This window comes from Nycticebus coucang, chromosome 4, assembly GCF_027406575.1.
Source record: "Nycticebus coucang isolate mNycCou1 chromosome 4, mNycCou1.pri, whole genome shotgun sequence".
Classification (NCBI taxonomy): domain Eukaryota; kingdom Metazoa; phylum Chordata; class Mammalia; order Primates; family Lorisidae; genus Nycticebus; species Nycticebus coucang.
The window spans coordinates 123,546,548-123,570,433 of NC_069783.1; the positions used below are offsets into that span (position 1 = coordinate 123,546,548).

Here is a 23,886-nt window from a genome sequence, read left to right on the forward strand (position 1 = left end):
AAGACAAGGAAAGATTAAGTATTTGAATAGCCCCTTTAAAAAATTTTATCAAATCCCTAAAAGCATAAAAGGAAGAATGCCCTGAAAATATATTACTGATTAGAAGGTTTGAACCTTGAAGATTTGGGAGGTGATTTCTAAAAATTAGAAAAATAAAATATGGCTACCAGGAAAAAAATATCTACCAAGAACGATTTATGGAAAATGCAACCTATGTAAATATTTCAGTAGGAGGTTAAAGGAGAAACCATCAAAAGGACTTTCAACTGAAGGTACAAGAGATTATAATTACAACATGGCTCCAGTTAGAAACCCGGTCTTGACACCTAGAAATGGGTTCCATTTCCAACCTCCCTCGATCACCAAAAATAAAACACAAACTCAGGGAGAGAGCAAGATGGCGTCCGAGTAATAGCTTCCCTGCATCTGGGCACCATGAGTCTGAGGAGATAAGACTCCAGGCATCTCTGGCTGGTGGGATCTGCGTATAATCATCCCTTTGAGGATACAGGGAGTCAGCGAGAGACTTCTGGACCCCAAGAGGACAAAAAAACAGTGGAAAACTGGCAAGTGGTCACGTGTGTTCGATTGGTCTAATCCCGCGGCAGCTGTAAATACAGTAGCAGCAAGACTGGAAACCGGAAAGGCCTTACCTATGAACTGTTTTGGTGTTTTGGGACTTGGTACTCAGTTGAACTACCTTGGGGAGAGCTTGAGCAGGAATGCGGACAACTTTGGGCGTTGTCTAGGGCCCCAGACTGAGCCGCTGAGCCAGATGGAGCTAATAGTGCTTGGCTGTGGGCTCAAGGACCCATTGTGAGAGAACTGCCCCAGCAAGCTCCGCCCTCAGGGTGGCAGAGCAAGAATCAGACGGGAGCTAGTAACCTAGTGACTGAGCAGCCTAAAGGTGGGGACTGAGTCGCCTTACAGCCTTAACCCTCAGGGGCAGAGTGAGACCAGTGATAGCAGACTGGGTAAGTGGATAGCCACTTCAGCAGTGATCCCAGCGACAAGCACTTTCCTCGGAAAGCTTCTCCTTAGCAAGTTTAGAAGTTTAAAGTGCCTTTTAATTGGGCTGAAGAGAGATTTAGGGTGTCTACACTGTGGGGTTTCACAAATCAGCGGAGGCCTCCAGTTGTATCAGCATTGTGATTAACATCTCATACCCCGGAAGACCACCTGCTGCCCAGACAATATTCAACAAGATATATATACTGCTTTGTTTTTGGTTGTTCTTTTTTCTTTATTTGTATTTTGTTTATTTTGATGTTATCGTTGGTTTATAATTTCAACCTTTTTCATACAGATTTTTTTTCTTTCTTTACTTTCTCCATTTTTTTACGTTAAATACAATTTCCCATTGCAGCCTTTTTCAATAACTAGAACTTCATTTTTGCTAGTGTTTCTACCCCTATTATTTGGTTTTTCATCCAATTTTATCCTGTAAAGTTTTCTGTTTGCTTGTTTTGGTTTGATTTATACCACTTTTGTCTTTCCTCTCTACTTGGTGGAGGTGGGGTACTGTGTCTGATTAGGTTAACAAAGAGCTGCTGACCTCAAGGGAACCACCCAACCGGGCACCCCGGAGGTTGGGGTTTTTTTAAGGTTGTGTCAAAGTACCCTACTGTACACCTATATTGCTCTGTCTCCCTCTTGCTGTGCCTCTCTTATTTTTGTCAATATTCCCTTTTACCCACTCCCTCTCCTTTCTCTATTTTCTTTTTGTTCTATCTTTCTTTCTTTTATCCCTTCTTGCTCTTCAACCTTCTCATCCTTCTGGTCCTGTACCAAAAGGACTCATCCAAACCTTAGTCCACAGGCATGGGAACTTAAAGAGCAAGAGGAACTGAAAGGAAAATTAGGGCAAGGACACACATAAAAGAAATCACTCATGAGGAAGAATCACCAGAAAACTCCTGGCAACATGAAGAACCAGTCCAGAACAACCCCGCCAAGGGACCATGAGGTAGCTACTGCAGAGGATTCCACCTACAAAGAAATGTTAGGAATGACAGAAAGGGAATTTAGAATACACATGATGAAAACAATGAAGGAAATGATGGAAGCAATGAAGGAAACTGCTAATAAAGTGTAAAATAACCAAAAGGAAATCCAAAAACAGAATCAAATAAGAGATGAACAATATGATGAATATAGAAAGGATATAGCAGAGCTGAAGGAACTAAAGCAGTCAATTAGGGAACTTAAAGATGCAATAGAAAGTATCAGCAACAGGTTAGACCATACAGAAGAAAGAATTTCAGAGGTAGAGGACAAAGTTCTTGAGATAACTCAGATAGTAAAAGAGGCAGAAAAGAAGAGAGAAAGCAGAACGTTCACTGTCAGAATTATGCGACTTTAAGAAGCGTTCCAACATACGAGTTACAAGGATCCCAGAAGGGGAAGAAGAATGCCCCAGAGGAATAGAAGCCATACTAGAGAATATTATAAAGGAAAATGTCCCAAATATCACCAAAGATTCTGACACACTGCTTTCAGAGGGATATCAGACTTCAGGTTGCCTCAACTCTAACTGAGCTTCTCCAAGACACATTGTGATGAACCTGTCCAAAGTCAAGACAAAAGAAAAGATTCTGCAAGCTGCCAGGAGTAAGCGCCAGTTGACCTACGGGGCAAATCCATCAGAGTGACTGCAGACTTCTCTAATGAAACTTTCCAAGCAAGAAGAAAATGGTCATCTACCTTTAATCTACTTAAACAGAACAATTTCCAGCGCAGAATTCTGTACCCTGCTAAGCTTTAAAATTGATGGAGAAATCAAATCATTTACGGATACATGAACATTGAGGAAATTTGCCACAACAAGACCAGCTCTACAGGAAATACTTCAACCTATTCTACACACTGACCATCACAATGGATCAACAGCAAAGTAAGAACTCAGAAATTAAAGGACAGAACCTAACCTCCACACTGATGCAAAAGACAAAACTAAGCAATGGACTCTCACAAAATTAAGATGAATAGAATACTACCACACTTATCAATTATCTCAATAAATGTTAATGGCTTGAATTCCCCACTGAAGAGACATAGATTGGCTGAGTGGATTAAAAATCACAAGCCATACATTTGCTGTCTGCAAGAAACACACCTGGTTTCAAAAGACAAATTAAAACTCCGAGTCAAGGGTTGGAAGACAATTTTTCAGGCAAATGGAACTCAGAAGAAAAGAGGAGTTGCAATCTTATTTTCAGATACAAGTGGATTTTAAGCAACTAAAGTCAAAAAAGACAAAGATGGTCACTTTATATTGGTCAAGGGAAAAATACAACAAGAAGACGTTTCAGGCGGCGCCTGTGGCTCAGTGAGTAGGGCGCCGGCCCCATATGCCAAGGGTGGCGGGTTCAAACCCAGCCCCGGCCAAACTGCAACAAAAAAATAGCCGGGCGTTGTGGCGGGCGCCTGTAGTCCCAGCTGCTCGGGAGGCTGAGGCAAGAGAATGGCGTAACCCAAGAGTTGGGGGTTGCTGTGAGCCATGTGACGCCACGGCACTCTACCCAAGGGCAGTATAGTGAGACTCTGTCTCTACAAGAAAAAAAAAAGAAGACATTTCAATTCTAAATATTTATGCACCCAATTTAAATGCTCCCAGATTCTTGAAACAGACCTTACTCAGTCTGAGCAATATGATATCCGATAATACCATAATAACAGGGGACTTTAACACTCCTCTTACAGAGCTGGACAGATCCTCTAAACAGAAATTAAACAAGGATATAAGAGATTTAAATGAGACCCTACAACAACTGTGCTTGATAGACGCAAATAGAACACTCCACCCCAAAGATAAAGAATATACATTCTTCTCATCACCCATGGAACATTCTCCAAAATTGATCATATCCTGGGACACAAAACAAATATCAACAGAATCAAAAGAATTGAAATTTTACCTTGTATCTTCTTAGACCATAAGGCACTACAGGTGGAACTCAACTCTAACAAAAACGTTCGACCCCACACAAAGGCATGGAAATTAAACAACCTTCTGCTGAATAACAGATGGGTGCAGGAAGAAATAAAACAGAAAATCATTAACTTTCTTGAGCATATGAAGACAATGAAGACACAAGCTACCAAAACCTGTGGGATACTGCAAAAGCAGTTTTGAGAGGAAAATTCATCGCTTTAGATGCCTACATTCGAAAAACAGAAAGAGAGCGCATCAACAATATCACAAGCCATCTTATGAAATTGGAAAAAGAAGAACAATCTAAGCCTAAACTCAGTAGAAGAAAAGAAATATCCAAAATCAAATCAGAGATCAATGAAATTGAAAACAAAAGAATCATTCAGAAAATTAATGAAACAAGGAGTTGGTTTTTTGAAAAAATAAATAAAATAGATAAACCATTGGCCAGACTAACGAGGAATAGAAAAGTAAAATCTCTAGTAACCTCAATCAGAAATGATAAAGGGGAAATAACAACTGATCCCACAGAGATACAAGAGATCATCTCTGAATCCCAGGAATGGATTAACAAGCTGTGGTATATGTACACCATGGAATACTATTCAGCTATTAAAAAAAAATGGAGACTTTACATCCTTCGTATTAACCTGGATGGAAGTGGAAGACATTATTCTCAGTAAAGCATCACAAGAATGGAGAAGCATGAATCCTATGTTCTCAATCTTGATATGAGGACAATTAATGACAATTAAGGTCATGGGGGGGAGGAAAAGCAGAGAGAGGGAAGGAGGGAGGGGGGTGGGGCCTTGGTGTGTGCCACACATTCTGGGGGCAAGACATGATTGCAAGAGGGACTTTACCTAACAAATGCAATCAGTGTAACCTGGCTTATTGTACCCTCAATGAATCCCCAACAATTAAAAAAAAAAAAAAGGAACAACAGCAAAATCAATAGTTACGGGAATAAACAGAATAGTTAAGAAAGTAAAAAAAAAAAAACAACACAAACTCAACTAGGACAACTGCTTTCCTCATGGCTCTAATCCATGCATTAGATCACACTTAATCAAAAACAACTCCAAAACTTTAAAAAGCTTTAAGAAATCACTGATTTGTTTAAAAAATAATTAAACATTTTGGTTTGTTGATAATAAGTCAGGTCTTTTTTTAAATGACTTAATTCCATTTGTATTAATGAATTACAAAGTAAATGTATGAATGAATCCACTGTGTGTACATTACGGATTTCACATGCTTGTGAGCAAAGACAAATATTGTAGAGGGAAAGAAATAAACACAGTGAGGTGTTTACAATTTTAATGCAGGCTCAGCCATTAGCAGAGTATCCTGGGCACGTTCCCTAACCTCTGATTCTTTTTCCTTATTTATAAATGAAATATCTAGATCCACTTTTTCTGTGAGAAGAAACCCTGTCACACCAAGGGACAACCTTTGAACTCCATTAATTTGTGCCCCTAATTTACTAAGGGAGACTATTCTAAAGGCCACACAAACATGGGAGTTTGATAAATGACCTAGCTCTACACAAACCATTTTAAAGCAGAGTTATTACTCATTACATCATTAGCTCTTTCTACCCTTGTAGATAATTAAAACCTTTATTTCTGTAATTTACAGCAGCTTCTCTGGGCCAGAATCATTTCAGATCACTCTTAAATGTTTCAAAATTCCAATACCCCAATTTAAGGAACAAGGCTCTACTTACAATTACGGATGTTATTCCAGTCAATTTTGGAGAAGAAAGGATGGCAGCAAAGACCTTCAAACTTCAGTCTCTCTTTCTGTCCACACAACAAACTTTGAATCAGATCAAGAAATTCACTGCTAACTTTGGGATCACCTGGAAATTTCAAAAACCTCTGTTTCAAAAAATAAAACACAAATTATTTCCTTAGCAGTGATTCTGTGACTCATATCCCAAAGTTAAAAAAAAATAAGAAAAAGTATTTCTCATATATGCAAGTTTCTTCTCTGCTTTTATTTTTTTAAAGGAAATTTAGTGCCATCTTCACTTTGGACTAAAGGCATATTCCCAAAATAAGTGGCCTATTCACATCAATAGGCCCATTTCCTTTGTAGAGGTTCAATATCCTTCATGGCTTGACCCCTGCTCCCCTCTTCCATCTCATCTCACTATGCTCCCCATCTCAGTCTTTGCTGCCCAACAATGATGAGCTATTTAAAGCTCCCTGAACAAATCACGCTGTTCTCTCTGCCTTCCCTGGCTACCTTTTCTCCCCATCACTTCCTCCTGCACAATCCCTCTGTACTCTGCTTTTGCACATACACAATGTACTGTGATTTCTGAGCAATGATGAAGAGAGAAGGCAGAGAGGGCCTTCTCCTTCTTGCTCATCACTGTAAACCTGCTAACAGTACCTGGCATAAAGTACTGATTATGAAAGGAAGGAAATAAATTAGCCCCAAGAGTCATCTAAGGGGAAACTTTAATTCAAGAGGAGACTCAAGAATAACAATTAATATATGCACATAACAAAATATGTATTAAGCATTTCAGAAAGATGAAAATTAGGTGAGATACAAAGATCTAGGAAATAAGTTCTCTTTTTCCTTTTGGTTGAAACTATATATAATTATCAAACCCTATCGCTTCTCGGCCTTTTGGCTAAGATCAAGTGTAGTATTTATCAAACCCTTAAAAAATGGGTTTAACCAGGTGCAGTGGCTCATGCCTGTAATGCTACCACTTTGGGAGGCCAAGAGATGGAGATCAGCCTGAGCAACACAGCAAGACCTCACCTCTACAAAAAACTGAAAAATCAGCCAGGCATATATCAGCTAGCTGCTTAGGAGGTTAAGGCAGAAGGATCTCTTGGGCCTAGGAGTTTGAGGCTGCAATGATTTATAATGATGTTACTGCACTTCTAGCCAAGGCAAGAGTGATTGTGTCTCAAAAATAAAATAAAATAAAATAAAAAAATAAATGAGCTTAATATAATAGAAAGTAGAGTTATTAAAAATAGTTTAAATTTACCATATGTAGGGCAGCGCCCATAGCTCAGTGGGTAGTGTGCTAGCCACAGACACCAAGGCTGGAGGGTTCAAACCTGGCCCAGGGCAGCTAAAACAACAATGACAACTGCAACAAAAAAAGAAAAGATTTGGGCTTTGTGGCGGGCATCTATAGTCCCAGATACTTAGGAGTGAGACAAGAGAATCACTTAAGCCCAAGAGTTTGAGGTTGCTGCAAGCTGTGACACCACAGTACTCTAGCCAGGGTAACAGCTTGAGACTTTGTCTCAAAAAAAAACAAATTTACCATACGTATAGGTCTATATATGGCGAAATAATGCCTATATAACTATATTTCTAATTCATTCCCTCATTCAATTTTACAACAATATATGATAATACTTAGAAGTATACTATAAAACCAGGACCATGGGCTTCAGAACCAGACTGCCTGTGTTGCTATGGGCAAGTTAATTAACTTCTCTGTGTTTTGGTTTCCCCGTCTATAAATAAAAATAATAATGAGAATACCTTCACAGACTTTTTGAAGATTAGCTAAATTAAACTATATTTCATCAATTCTAAGACATTTATTCACATTTAACAGCAATGAAATCAGGATACACTGTAGATGTATATAGATTAATTAGCAGCAATTTTTCTTTCTTACTGGTACATAAAGTAATATCATAGTCTTCCAATTACTGGTAGTGAACAGTCAATGAAATACAATGAATAAAGTGTTTAGAACAGCTTTTGGCACAAAGGAAATGCTATGTAAGTAACTGCCATTATTATTTTTCCAGCACTGCTGGTTTACCTATAAACTGGTTCTCAACCTTCCTAATGTTATTTTGCTAGTTATGAATCGTAATGTAAATATATGATATACAGGATGGTCTTAGGAGACCCCTGTGAAAGGGTCATTTGACCCCCAAAGGGGTCGCGATCCACAGGTTGAGAACTGCTGCTATAAACATTCATTCACACAATTTTTAAATGAAACTTAATCTTTAAAATCTACTGACTCTAAAATCTACTAACGACTCCTTACTTGAAAATTCATGATGTTATTGAAGGTTCTGGCTGAAGTTCCCTCCGTGAAGGGGGATCGCCCATAAATCATCTCATAGGCAATCACCCCCACCGACCACCAGTCACAGTCTAGGCTGTAGGTTCCCTTCCCGTCCCCATTCATCACGGTTAACACTTCAGGAGCCATGTAATCTGGGGTCCCAATGGGGAGTTTGGCATTTACCTAGAAAACCATAGATAAAATGAACACAGCAAACTTTCACTTAGACTCTAGTAGATTGCCAACAGCCACATTTCAAACACAAGCTGATTTGCCACTGATTACTATTCTCCCAGACATTTAAACCTTCTGTCAAGTGGCACACTGTCAGGAAATGCAAACGCTTTACTAATTAAAGACAAAAAAAAAAAAAACAAGCACATCACAATACAATCCAAAGGCAAAAGGGCAAGAGTTATTGCTGATAACACCCTTTGGTTACACAAATGGTATATACTTGGGACGGAAGAAGTCTTTCCTGACACAGTTATTGATATGACAGACCTTCTCTTATTTATGAAAACAGCAAAATGAATTAAACCCTAAGGAAGAGTCTATAAGATCAATCTAACCATTACCGGAAAACTGTCAGCTACCTGGCAATACAGAATTACAAATGTACATTATATTGCAAGTTCAAAAATTTGGAAAACTGCTTTTGGAATCAATATTCCCACTTATGTCTGCAGGGCAAGACATAAATAACTTCCATTCAGGGCCAAATGTTAATGAGTTCATTTTCCTCACCCCCAGCTCTAGTTCCTATGATCCTTCCCTATTGTTCAGAAACCCAGGGCCCTCCAATCCAATGGGACCCACCAAACACCTGACCTTGGCAAAGAAAGATTGAGAAGATAAAAGCAGTCTTTTTAATAATGCTAATTATATTCCATTTAAAAGACTGTCCTTTTTTCTGAGAATCAGTCCTTCTGACTGTTTTAGTGTGTAAAAATGTTTTGTTTCTTGAAATGATACTAATGAAAGGAGGTTTTCTGCCCCTCACTCCCACCCCTGACTAGCCAACCTAATAAGCCCCTTTGGTCTTCAGAATTGTCTCGAAGTGTTGCTGAACCATGAAATGTGAAGTCTAAGGACTGCCGTTCTCATGTTCCTCCCCATCACAACAGAGAGGCCCTGACTTTAGACATATACTATGTTGACCTGTTGGCTTCTCTCAGGTTAGCAATTACAAGGTATAAAGTAACTTTTCCCCCATTAAAGGAAATTAAATGTCCCCCAGAACGCCAAAGATTTTGTAGACATGCCCACATACCTTTAAGGCTGGGCTTCATAGCAAGAAAGTAAATTTGCTTTGCTTTGCTTTGATTTGGGTATTGACAGAAAAGTGAATGTTTAGTGAAAACATTATGCCATCTCCTTTCCCCACCAATGAATCTAGATGAAGCTCTTCCAGGCTGCAACTTTACTCCTGTCCATTCCTCTGCCCCAAGACCCTCTCATTATAGGAAATGGACCAACGCCTTCCCTCAAGCCCACATTCTGGTATAGGTTTTTCTGAACCCTGAACCCAGAAAGCAGCGTGATACTGTCACTGCTACCACTGATCACCCATGGCTTTGGGCAATAGAATTTCCCTACAAATACCCCCCTCAAGAAAACTAGATGGTTACACCACCCAAGAAATCCATAGGCAAGCCTGTGTTAAGGGACAAAAGTGGGACAAAGGGGAAAATATTTGGTTTGAGACAGAATGATAGGGCAACTTAAACTTGAGGAATTAAAAATAGCTTAAATCAAGGAGAAGCCTTGATATCAGGAAATCTGGGCCAAGATTTCTGTCTTTTAAAATGTATATAAATGTTAAGGAGTTCAGTACAAGATTAGGATTAAACCACAGGGTTTTGATAAAAACCACAATACTGACAATAAGCAAGAGATATTTTTTAAACAACGAAACAAGAGAAGAAAAACTGTTAACATCTTGGTTTGACTAGGTAATGATAATGCTACTATTCCATTGATTAAATGCTTTCCCTTTATGCCCAACTACCTTACAGAACCATAACTACACAATTGTCAAAATGCACCATTTGCCTTTGTTGGATTTTATTTTAATGCCACATAGACTATTCTCTAGGAATATGCAGTTCTCCTGTTTGTAGCCCACAGGGCATAGTCACTTGTGTACAACCAAAGAGTTCAAAGAAACTTAATTGGGTCACATTTATCAGGGTGACCCAGCAAAGAACACAGATTGTCAATGCCTCATTTTCAAACTAATGATTAGACTTATCAAAGAGAGTTAGATAACTTCCAACTACTCTTGCCTAATAACAGATATGTGATTACTATATACATTTATGCCCAATCATTCCCTAATTTTTTTTATTTTTTTCTTTAGACACAGGGTCTTGCTCTCTTGCCCAAGTTGAAATGCAGTACATGAACACAGTTCACTGCAACCTCGAACTACTGGACTCAAGCAATTCTCCCACCTCAGCCTCCTAAGTATTTGGGACTACATGCCCAGCTAATTTTTTAATTTTTTGTATAGACAGGGTCTCCCTAAGTTGCCCAGGCTGGTCTCAAACTTCTGACATCAAGGGAATCCTCCCACCTCCCCCTCCCAAAGTGCTGGCATTACAAGTGTAAGCCACCATGCCCTCTAATCTTCTAAATTTTATCATTAATTTGTACTAGAAAGCTATGAAAGGAAAAATACCCACTGGCTTCCTCTTAAGAGCTTGATAGCAATTAACAAAGGTTTTTAATGACAATTAACAACTACTAGATTTCCATTAGTCACTGACCTCCAAGCACCTTAAACTCCTTCAACACGCAATCTCACATGTCCTGATAAGGATTCGGGAAATGCTTTTACTTTATTCTGGTGGCAATTCAGCCAGAAATTCAGCTAATCTAGGTGAGATATTAAAAGTAAACCTGTGCCAGCCAGCCGAAAGGATACTATGCTACCTGCCAGGGCCCCAGCATTACTAAACTTTAGTTAATTTTCACTGTATTGACAGGGAAGAAAATAAACCGGTTCAGCAGGAGACAGTAAGAGAATGATCAGGGGACAGAAGAGGATTGTCATATGTTGAGAGGTAGAGGGAAAAGAAAAGAAATAAAGGAAGTAGGGGAAGGAGAGAGAAAGAAAGATTACTTAGGACACCCTTTTATAAATAAAAAGCAAAGATGAGGACGAAAATAAGAGAACCAGAGCCTTCTTCTTCCCCAATCCTTTCCATAAAATGGTAAAATATAAAACTATGTAAGCCTACTAGCTGCCCAGGACATAAACATATACCTGCAGAAGCGGGGGGGGGTAGCGGGTAGGAATTTTCACTATGTTATTCCTCTTGTGGAAAAGAAATCTTTTTGCTATGAAAGTTTATCCTAAGAATTGGGTCATTCAAGTCATACCCAACTAAAAGAGAGTAAAGAAGACAGAGGAAAAGCACTCAGAGTACAAAACATTCTCCAAGAACATTAATTCTCTGCAATCCTGACTGCCGAAACTGCTTCTTAGAACCTGGAGCCAGTTTTAGCTATAGTTTCTATGATAACTTAGTGCAATTCTATAGGACTAATTTTGCCCACCACTGATACCCACCAATTGAAGCATGCCAGTTCTTCCAGCTAGTGCCAATGAACTCTCTCAAAAAGCAATACATAACATTTCTCCTTTTTTATAAAACATTTAATCTTCTCTTTGTTCTTTAGACATAACTAAAGACCACCTGGTCTGTGTATATGTCCCCAATTACAATTCTTTCTTCCCAAATAAAACATTAAATTTAGAGCTTCATCACTACATTTTTATTTTGACTCCATCACTCCTACATAAATCTAAAAAGGTCTCCTAAAGGATTCTAACTGCTATATGGGGCTATGCACTTTACAATCTCCCTACAACTGTTTTCATGAGAGCCAAATGAGGTAGGACGAAGCTGTTAGCTATCTGCCATTCTTTGAGATTCTAATAAAGTAAAGTGGATGACCTAAGTCACATAGAGGATCCTATGGTCACTAGGCCTCTGTGTATATTAGTAAACAACAAACCAAACATCTTCAATAAGAAGGTTGCAATAGGAGCATGCAATGGAAACCTGAACAGATCTAAGATTCAAAAATATACAGAACACAAAAATAATTCTTGGGGGATGATAGAAAAAAACATTGATTGATTTTGGGTAAGTAACATGCAGTAATTTCATATAACGTGGATATTTTATATAATATGAGTACAGAAATCTATTTTAGGTCTATAGAACATTTTGTTTAAAGGAAACATGTTTAACCCAATACCATTAATCAAAAATACCCAAAAAATTAATTATAGTTCTATATCCGCCCTTAATTTGATCTAGATTGCAGATTATCGCACATCTATAATAAGAGTCTTTGCACTTCACACAATGCTAAAAAGTCCTTCTGATCTGCTTGTCATATTCTGGCCATAAAAACACAAGGGGAAACAAGGTGCAATATTCCAAGGTATACAGGACTGAGTTCCGTATTTCCTTGACCAAAATATCAGGAGTTAAGCCTTGAGCTGCCAATAAACCTGAGTGCCTCCAGGAGGCTCCCTGCCTAGAGTGAAGGTTGCTACAATTAGAACTGAAAAGGGCAGTTTGAAGCTCTGAAAAATAGAAACCTGAAATGAATAGAAGACCTCTGTCTCCACCAAGGGCTCTGAAAAGATTGACCCCAGACACAGAGAAAGGACCTGACTCTAAATTTCCACTTATTTACCCAAGCAACAACTTAGATCTTAATCTAGTTTTCTGAATAGGTTTTCTTATGACATATGCATATTGCTGCCTCTAATTAATTCACTTGCTGATGTTTCTTAATCTACTTCAAGCATTATCAACCAGGGATGATTTTGCCTCCCAGGGGATATTTGGCAAGGTCTGGAGACACTGTTGGTTGTCACAACTGAAGGAGAGTGTGCTAATGGTATTTAGTTGCTAGAGGCCAGGGATGCAACTAAACATCCTATAACATACGAGACAGCTCCCCACAACAAAGAATTAACCAGACCAAAATGTCAATAATGCTGAGGTTATATTATGAAACTATGTACCTATGCCCCAATTTATTTCTAAATGCATGTTTTTTAATTACATTAATGTAATGTATAAGTTTCTGAATACTAGGTGGTAAAACTGCATTTGTAACTTTTTTCTATGCTTTAGTCCACTAAATTTAATACCTATGTTTTCAGGCCTGTTTCTGAATTGTACATAATTTTTAAAACATAAAGTGCTTTGATTCTATAATCTAATTCTTAATGTGATGATCAAACGAATAGATTATAAGGATATAACTTAAAAAAAAATAGTGCTGAGGCTGAGAAACCTTGACTTTGGACAGCATTTTTTTTTTTTTTTTTTTTTGGTTTAGTGGTTTGCTTTTAGTTTTTGAGACAGAGTCTCACTCTGTTGCCCTAGGCAGAATGCAGTGGCATTATACATCATTACAACCTCAAACTCCTGGATTCAATGGATCCTCCCGCCTCAGCCTCCTAGCAGCTGGAACAAGCATGCACCACTATGCCTGACTAATCTAGTTTTTATGAATTTTGGGGTACAGACGAGAGATGTGGGGTGTCTTGCTGTTGCTCAGGCTGGTCTTGAACTTCTGAGCTCAAGCGATCCTTCTCCCTTGGCCTCCCAGAGTGCTAGGATTATAAGCATGAACCACCATGCCCAGCCTAGAATGTTTTTCAAGGGCCTGAATACCAGGTAAATTATCTCAAGTCAGTCTCAGGATGGTAGAAGAGGCAGGTCAGATACTGGAGTCCAAAGAGGTAATGCAACTCCAACTCCTTTTCTAACATCAATCTAATAATATACACCTTTCTCCAAGGAATTTTTCTAACACAGCAATTTTATCTACTGTCCCTGTAAATACAGAACTTAACTCTCATGAGTCAGGGGGCATTTTGAACAGCAGTTTCTCTAACCTCTTACTTTGTGAATTTTACCTAGAATCAGTAATTTCTAGAGAAAGAATAAAAGGCCAAATCCCTAAGGATTTTGTCTAGGTCACCAAGTGGCTCAGTTATGAAATCAGTCTTAAAATTTAAGACGATTTTCTCTTAGCCCTGTCCTTTTTTGCATAGTTGACTCCCAAAAGTCACATTTTAGTACATTCCAACTTTATTAGAAGATTTTTTAACTGTAATCTTTTTTTACTTTGTCATCTTTTTTTCCTAAAGTATTCTCATTCTTGAGCTCAACAGCTACCCTCCTGCCTTCCTAATTAGCATGTGGAATACAGTTTAATTTTTACCAAAGATCCAAGACTTAAAAGTGACATTTTGAGCACTTGGTTCTTAACACTTAAGGATATTTGGTTCAAATGCTCCAGTGATTAATTTAAATTTTGCTGCATAATATTTGAGATAAAGGAGGTTACATTTCATCAAAATATTTCAAAGTAAAAAAAGATAACAAGACAGTCTGTAACAGGAAGGAAAATAAAGGGAGAAACAAAACAAGTATTTTCCCTTCTTTTTAAGCCAACTATATAAAATGTTCCTACAAATGTTTTGTGGAGTACTAACAGGTACTGTACATAAAAGGATGCTATAGTCTCGGAAACAGTTGTGTCTCCCCATCCCCATCTCTTCTCTCTAGGAGTCACACAGTGGCAGGTGAAGGCTCCAAAATGTTGCTTATAATTTTATCCCAATATTTCCCACACTTATAAGGACCACAAATTGTTTTTTAGTATAACTTCTACTAAGCCATCTCATTCCATTTTGTTACCATCTTGTTTGAATTCGTTTTAGAAGCTGATCCAAAATCCACCAGCTTGATGTGCCCTGTTCGGTCAATGAGAATGTTCTCCGGTTTGATGTCTCTGTAAGAAAATTGGGACCATGGATTAGTATAGTCAGCAAGCAGTTGCTAACCTAGAATCTCAATTCAATCAGGACTCTTAGTTTAAGTATTCTGTTATACAGACCTCCTCTATTGATGGTTATAAATGGGGGAGAAAGAGGGGAAAAGGGAAAAAGAGAAAGCAAAGAAAAAAATACATATTATGAGATGGATTATTTCTCCTAAAACAGTTATTTTACATTACAAAAGCTAAGGCCAAAAGAAGGCAGGAAATTTGCATATAGCAAGACAACAGAAAAGCTGAGACTCAGATTTTGTGATTCCTGGTCTAGCCATCACTGTGTTCCCACAATGTTCACAGATGCACATAAAACATCAGATGAGTGAGGACAAGAAGAAATAGTCATTGATTGAGGATATTGTGGAACATCTTTATCAATTACAGGCAGTCCCCAAGTTACAAACATCCAATTTACATACAACTTGCACTTACAAACAAGGGCTATTACAGTAAGTCCCCAAGATACATCCAATTGACATGTGATTCACACAAACAAGCTATAACAGGTAATAAGTAATGTAACTACTCCAACTCACATACAAATTCAACTTAAGAACAAACCTACAGAACCTATCTTGTTCATAACCCAGGGACTGCCAGTGAGAAATACAACTAATTCCATGACCTTCCACTCCTATGTGGTATGCCATTTCCTTCTGCGAATTCAGATTCAGTTTTTCTATCATATATCCATTAATATGTTACTACATTAAAAGATTACTAGAAAACTTGAGAACACTACATTTCTAGATCTACTGCACTCTTGAACCACTAAGCTGAGATGCCTGCCATTTTGGAAAGTTTACTTTCTGCCAGTTATAAGTAAGACTGGCTAAAAGTTGGATGGAGTGTTTTGATCCTGAAATCATTTATCCACTCATTTCCATGAAGAAACTCTCAAGGGATTAACTAAGAATCCTCAGTGAGCTACCTGACAGTCTTACTTACCGATGTACATATCCCATCTGATGAACACTGTGAACAGCCAAAATCAGTTCAGCTAGGTAAAACTGAATCATATTTTCATCTAATTGGTCCTCATATCTGTTCAATAATGACAGCAAGTCCCCTCCTGGCTGATATTCCATGACCTGTACAGAATGCCAAAGTTATTAATTCTTCACACACCCAAAAATAGAGAATGCCTCAATTAGATCCTCAAATACTGCCTGACATGTTAAAATTATGGTATCTCCACAAAGCAATGAAGATGTGTAAGACATATTGTAAGTCACATAGGATGAGGTCCCTGCCCTAAGTAAATTACATCTGTTACCCAAGAGAATCCATATAATGAAATACTAGTCCCAGATACCAATACTAGTCCCAGATACAGAGTTTGCAAGGCAAGCTTGAAAAGTTGAATTAAATCCACCCACTCCCCACCCACCCAAATCTACACCCCAGACATTCCCTAGGATTAGGTACACAGTGTAGATGGATATATTCCTACAGGGCAGCAAAGTTTCTTGTATCCTTTTTGCATTCCTCTCAGCACCTAGCAGAATATAGAATGTGTGCAAGAAATGAAATACAATCTTTTCCTTTTGCAGTGGGTGTAGAAGGCAACTGACAGCCTCTATTAAAAACGTAAATGTAAATATATACCCTTTGTCCTAGTACTTCCACTTCTGACAATTTATTTTACAGGTATTTACAAAGTTTGCAGATAAATAGGCAGATAAATAGATTCTCTACAGCCCTGTTTATAGCAGGAGGGAATGGGACCATAGAAATCACCCAAATATCCATCAATAAGAGATGGCTAAAATATGATGCAGTATCTAAAACAATGAGATATGATGTATATATTAAAAGCAACCGGATTCAGAAAAGTAAAACCTCTTTTTTAAGAGAGAAAAAATGAATTGTTACATGTATGGGTACATATATAGGAGGAAAATTTTTTGAAGAATATAAAGCATCAAGTAAAATGTTTGATTAGCAAACAAAAACTTTTCTACCCTAAGGAGTTAAAATGTTTCCTCCTTTGGATGGTAAGGAGGTATGATATCCCTGAGTCAACACCTGGCCTTGAGGCCAGGCAGCCTGGGGGACTTGAAACTCCAGCTGGTGACTTCACTCCCTGCCTTTCAGTTTCATCCTCTGTAAAAGAGGGATAAGACTAATCCCTCTGCAGCACTGTATCAGGATTAAGACAAGGTCCTCAGAGAGCCTGGCACAGTCCCTGGCACCAACATGAGGTCCTCAACAACATCAATTCTCACCCTTCTCCCCACTTTGTTGCTGATCCTTTCTGCTCTGGCTGGTGAGAAGCTGGAGCCCACTTTGACCATTGCTGCAACCTTACTAACCCTTACTGAGTTCTCCTCCCCTTTGCTCTGATTTCCCATTTTATTAGCCATGCTATAAATGTCTTAAGTTGTCTCATATGCTTTCTTGGGGGGGAGGGAAAAAAAGGCAAGATCTGAATATACTTCTTTTAAAAAAAAAAAAAACATGAAATCTCACAAACTAATGCATTCCAAAAGCCAACTCTGGGATGTGAATTCTCACCATCATCCTCCAAACTCCTGTTTGCTTTTAGTCCAGAATTAGAAGAAAGCTCTAGACAAGTCAGAAGTGGAGCATCTGCACACAGCCTCAAAGGCCCCAGGCTGATCCAATAAAAATTCCAGAAAGTGTGGCCAGCACCCAACCAACTCCAAACCAGACATCCTTGGAAAAGCCAATGACTTGCACGTCCTCCCCCCAGGGCTCCTTAAAACCTGGGAATCTGGCTCGGCACTTGTGGCTCAAGCCGGCTAAGGTGCCAGCCACATACACCTGAGCTGGCGGGTTCAAATCCAGCCCGGTCCCGCCAAACAACGACAGCTGCAACCAAAAACTAGCCAGGCGTTGTGGCAGGCGCCTGTGGTCCCAGCTACTTGGGAGACAGGGGAAGGGGAATCGCTTGAGCCCAGGAGTTGGAGGTTACTGTGAGCTGTGATCCCATAGCACTCTACCCAGGACGACAGCTTGAGGCTCTGTCTCAAAAAAAAAAAAAAAAACCCCAGGAAATCTACTCCCGATTCTTCACATAGCAGACACTCAATCAGACACTGGACGATTACATTTGGAGAGTGAGGTTGCATTTGCACAGCATTGCTGGGGTAAAAAAAAATGATTTGTGAACTCTCAAGAAGAGTCACACTTAGCAAGGCAGCACTTAACATGTGTTCTTTATTTCCCCAAATTCACAGCAGACATTAGCTACTCATCCTAGTCCTCAAAGAGCCCACAGGAACCACCTGGTTGCCTGGAGCTCACCCACTCATCCCAACCTGGTTCTCCATAGGCCCCAGGCATGTGGGTGAATGCTAATTTGTATGTCTGTTTTAAATATGTATTTCCATTAAAAGGCCTTAAATGTCCAAAAAAAGAAAAAGGAAAGAAATTCACAGATAATAACAGAAGTACTTATACTTTTAGTACTGAAATGTCTTAAAATAAGAACAATGCATATTTATGACGACACACCACAGTTATAAATTTCCTATAGCTTTATTAAGTATGTGAGAAAAAAAAAACCAGTATGGCTTACCAATTTAAGGCTGAGAAAGTCAAGTGCAGAGCAGTCACTGGCAACTTTTCAAAATTCACAAACTGAACACTGCTTAGTACTCAGTAGCTACCCCTGAAGGTTCTATTTGTAATGACCAGTAAAATAAGAACAAGCTCTTTAAAAGGCAAAAAAAGACATGTATTCTTTGCTTATATTCAGACGATCCCATTTCTTAAAATGAAAATCTCCCACCACCAGCAAACTAGATCAGTCTTTTCTAAGAGTTAAACAACTTTCCATTTCTTCAAAACCAGGGTTGACTGAGAAAACAAGCAACAAAAATTACAACAGCTGCTAAGCAGCATGTGAGGCCAAAATAAACATGCTCAATGACAAATCTCTAAATAGACTGGGCCCTTATCAAAGAAACTAATCAAACTTGACCCATCAAGACAATTCTAGATTACTCATACTAAAAATTCCAACTATGCACCATCAGAACTTAGTTTGGACATTTACTGATTAAATTGGACTATCCCAAGATGTTACACAGTATGTACGTTCCAGAACTATACTACTAGGGCATTCTGGTATGAATGGCGCCCCTGAAGAAGATGGCATGTGTGGGGCCAACCCAGGCTTCAGAGATCATCATGCTGTCGAGCTTAAAGACACAGTGAAGACCTAGGACTTGATTACTTTCAGAAAACATTCTTGGGTGGTTAAAAAAATGGTATTAAAAGTTTAAAAGTCTAAAAAAATAAAAGGGTATCAAGGCCAAGCATGGTGGCTCACATCTATAGTCCCAGTACTTTGAGAAGCCAAGGTGGGAGGATCACTTGGGACCAAGAGTTTGAGACAAGTCCGAGCAACACAGTGAGACACCATCAAAGCAGAAAAACTAACGGGGCCTGGTGGCATATGCCTGTAGTCTTAGCCACTTGGGAGGCTGAGGGAGAAAGATTGAGCCCAGGAGTTTGAGGTTGCAGTGAGGTATGATGATGCCATTACACTATAGCTCTGGGCAACAGAGTGAGACTATGTCTCAAGAAATAAATGTATAAATAATAAGCATTACAAAAGGATAAAGTACATCTCTTTCCCATCCCGGGACTGACTCTAGACTTCATGGATTAAGCTCCATGGGCAGAACCCAGGAATCTGTAGTTATTAAGGAGCTACTAGGGGTGATTATGATGTAGCTAGCCCAGCACAGCATTGGGACCCATTGCTGAAAAAGTTGTGAAACCAATACGGCTCCCCCCTCCAACCTAGTTCAAAGTCTCTACAGCAGACGTGATCTTCAGTGAAATTCAACTTTAATATACCCATTCACTCCTGCTACTTATATTTTTTCAGGGACTACCTAAAGCCTTTCTGCATATCAAGACAAGATCAATGACAACAAAGAGCTGGAAAATAACCAGTCCATCAGCACCAAAGCAAGGATCCTCCATCCTTACAAGGACTGAAAATGTTTCCTGAACACAATGAACAGCTGCAGGTCACCCAAATGGTGATCACCCAAGGCACAGTAATCAAAGGCCTTGGGAGGCAGGGGGAGGGAAGAGTCCTAGAGTGAAACAGCTCTAAACAATGTGGCAACCCTGCTGATGGCAGAGAAAGCACAGCAGCTGACAGACAAGCCTGGCTTGGAGCTATAACGGACTTGCTCTTTTAAAGCAAAGACTTTTGGGCCAACAGAGACAGACCCTTCTATGGCAGCAGCTGCAGATGCTAATTAAAGGGCAAATCTTACATGTGTTCAGTTTGGAAGGAGCGGCTGCTTCTCTGCTGGTGTTTGCATCTATACCCCAAGTATGGAGATGGCAATTTCCATCTACTGTGTCACTTGTGAAATGAAGGACAAATGTGCATGTGCACATACATACATGTTCACCCATCTGCATGCTTGCAAACATGAGCATGCACACATGAGAGAATATGAATATTTAATAGTTTTTTAGTATTCTATTTCAATCCACATAGGGTGTCATTAGAAACACTGTGCTAGCCAGCTCTTAGTAATGTTTCATGAAATGCTTACACATTCAGCATTACTGAAAGTGCCATGAAAATGTAATTATACCATTAACATCACTACCTGCTCTACCCAGTATTCCTGATCTTTGCTATGGGATCCTTTAAGCAGCGTTGGTCCTAGTAGAAACCCTATATTATTCTTTTTTTTAATTATTGTTAGGGACTCATTGAGGGTACAAGGTACCAGGTTACACTAATTGCATTTGTTAGGTAAAGTCCCCCCCTATAATTGTGTCTTGCCCCCAACCCTATGTTATTCTTCTTTTTTTTTTTTTTTTTTTGAGACAGAGTCTCAAGCTGTCGCCCTAGGTAGAGTGCCATAGCATTACAACTCACAGCAACCTCCAACTCCTCAGCTTAAGCGATTCTCTGCCTCAGCCTCCCAAGTAGCTGGGACGACAGGCGCCCGCCACAACACCCGGCTATTTTTTGGTTGCAGCCGTCATTGTTGTTTGGCGGGCCCAGGCTGGATTCAAACCCGCCAACTCAGGTGTATGTGGCTGGCGCCTTAGTCACTTGAGCCACAGGCACCTAGCCCCTATGTTATTCTTCTTGAAGGACAAGATGACCAAAAAAAAAAGAGAGAAGGCCCCTTATCTCAGAAAATATGAATCCCAGCCTGATTCATCTGTCTATTCAAAATATCTTTATTGACTACTGAATCATCCAAAGTCTTAGCTACAAACAGCATGCTTAAACCAGGTAATTGAGGATATTAATTAATGAAAGGGCTATTTACAAAGATGAAAGTTAGATTAAGGAAAATAACCATGAGATAATGAAAGCACCCAGGGGCAGCAATGGTAGGGGAATAGGAACCATCCCTGAGCCTGAGAAAACAAGGAAAGAATTTCACTATCTGAATTTCACTGTCTGATAGTACACTATCACTGAAGGACAAAAGAAAGAAGCCATAAGTGGAAACTAACAACAGCTAAAGTTACAGGATGACGGTTCTCAAAATGAAGTCCCCAGACCAGCAGCAGTGGAATAACTTGGGAACTAGTTAGAAATGATAATTCTTGGGCCACACCCCAGGCCTACTGAATCAGAAATTCTGGGGATAGGGCCAAGCAAACTGGGACAACGTAATTAAACTGTGGCTCCTAAAACAGTAAAGCTCTAAATGCACTCACTTGAAATATGCCTCAAAACACCAGGAAAAAAAACAACTATTTTGAAGGCACAGAGAACTCAAAGAACCTCCCAAGGCAATAACACGCCCAGCAATTAAATTGAAGTCAATAAGCGATATTAATATCTCCTTGCGCCAATGAGAAAAATAAAGCTGAAAAGACCCAAAGACTCTGGAGAGACCAAACAAGAAAAAAAGAACCAATATTCTAAGTCACAGCCTCTTTCTGATGGGCAACTGGCTTTCAAACTCTGGCTTCAGAAGCAGCAACACGTGAACATGCCTGATTGAGTTTTGAGATATGCTCAAAAAATAAGATAATCTTAGCTGAGAGATCAAAACAGCACATGTCTCCCTGTCAAAACTTTCATAAGCTGCCACATTTCATTGAAGTAAACAATGAAGTTGTATTCATTAACTCTCTCAATTCCCAACGATAGGAAAGGCTGATATTCATAAAGGCCCTGGGGTCAATTGCTAGAAACACCCCACTTCCAAAGTGTCCCTCTGCAGGAAGGAAACACTGCCCACAGAATTGCACAGGTATGGGTTGAAAGTGAGATAGGAAATATACAGAACTAATCCTAACCAAGATATCAGAACCAGGTCCTATTAGCAGCAATTATGTGCAGCAGTATAACATGAGTAAGAATACAGCAGGCCTGCCTTCAATCCCAGGCTCTACCTTTATTACCTACAAAAGTTTTAACCTCTATGGAAGACTATTACCGCTCTCCACCCTCCAAAATCCATCCTTCCCCTCCTCCACTGTAATAAGAATTTTAGCTGGATATAAGGCACACAGCTCCACAGTAATTTTCCAGTCTCCCTAACAGCTAGATGTGCAGTCACATGACTAAATTCTGGCTTAAAAAAATGTGAGATAAAATGTTGAGTCCGATTTCTATGTTATTCTGTGTAAAAGGAATTTGCTTACTATGAATTTCTGCTCTTTTTTCCTATAAGTCAGCTGGAACGAAGACATGAAATGGCCCAACTTCAACCATGTAAAAGAGGACATCATCGTAAGAGATGGGAGAGCCATAAGATAGAAGGAACCTGGGACCCTGAATTATCATAAATAACAGAGATGCTCCACTAGCCTGGACTGAATATTAGGTCTCTTTTTTATAACAGCTGTGCCTACAACCTTAACTATACACATCTCTACATGTGACTGGGGAAGAACATGTGGAATGAACATAGGGAAGTCACTGTAAGGTCAACAGCCGGAAAAGGAAGTGCATGGGTCCATTGCAGGCTCAGACCAAAAGCAGCCTGAAGAGAGCCAAAGTAAGAAAAACACCAATACAAAGACTCTCACAAAGAATTTAAATACAATACTACAAGTGGTGGGTTGCAAAACAATGAGTACTTTGTAAACATCAGCTCCTTCTCAGAAGGACACTGCTGACAAAGGCATCTGTTACACAGAATTGAACAGATTTAGTTGTGAACCAGATCAACAAAGCACTGTTTCCATGGGCTCCCTGCCAGAATACCGGACTAGCCTTGTTATATAAAACCAGACTTTACAATCCATCACTGCAAATGGGAATTTTTTTTTTCAGTTTAATGTGAGGGTATGAACAATTAGATTACAATGTTTGCATTTGTTAGATAAAGTCCCTGTTGCAGTTGTGTCCACACCCAGGAGGTGTGCCATATACCCTTACATTGTGCCCATTAGGTGGAAGCACACCAATCCTCCTTCCTCCTCCCCTCTCCCCAGAACTTGAATTGAGTTTTTCTCTTGTGTGGGGTATTAGTTCATCTATTGCCTTCATATTAGCATTGAGTACACTGGATACTTGCTTTTCCTGAATGGGAAATTTTTAACCATCAAAATTCAAAAGAACCCTCGTTCAATTTCCTTGCACTGCATTCTGAATTTTAAAAACCTTACTAGGTCTATCTTGAATTACACACTTTAGAAAACCAAACTCCCAGCCAAACGCAGTGGCTCACGCCTGTAATCCCAGCACTCTGGTAGGCCAAAGTGGATAGATTGCCTGAGCTCACGGGTTCGAGACCATCCTAAGCAAGAGCAAGACCCTGTCTCTAAAAATAGCCGGGCACGGTGGCGCCTGTGGCTCAAGGAGTAGGGCGCCGGTCCCATATGCTGTAGGTGGCGGGTTCAAACCCAGCCCCGGCCAAAAACCACAAGAAAAAAAAAAAAAAAATAGCCGGGCACTGTGGTAGGCACCTGTAGTCTCAGCTACTCGGTAGGCTAAGGCAAGAGAATCGCTTGAGCCCAGGAGTTTGAGGTTGCTATGAGCTGTGACACTACAGCACTCTACCAAGGGCAACAAAGTGAG

General features: G+C 39.5%; 1 protein-coding gene and 1 pseudogene across 4 annotated transcripts in view; one reads left to right on the forward strand and one right to left on the reverse strand.

Annotated features, from left to right (window-relative positions):
- The window catches only part of CIT (citron rho-interacting serine/threonine kinase), a 184,009-nt gene that overhangs the window by 136,556 nt on the left and 23,567 nt on the right, over nt 1-23,886 (reverse strand). For 3 of the 4 annotated variants that reach the window (XM_053587768.1, XM_053587767.1, XM_053587765.1), the window contains exons 6-9: nt 15,834-15,976; nt 14,750-14,843; nt 7,986-8,189; nt 5,664-5,817 (exon numbers count right to left, since the gene is read on the reverse strand). In XM_053587768.1, the coding sequence (XP_053443743.1) occupies nt 5,664-5,817; nt 7,986-8,189; nt 14,750-14,843; nt 15,834-15,976 (595 nt within the window). The remainder of the gene's footprint in view (nt 1-5,663; nt 5,818-7,985; nt 8,190-14,749; nt 14,844-15,833; nt 15,977-23,886) is intronic. The other variant, XM_053587769.1, reaches the window with a different exon arrangement.
- On the forward strand, nt 6,565-6,668 carry LOC128585012 (uncharacterized; annotated as a pseudogene).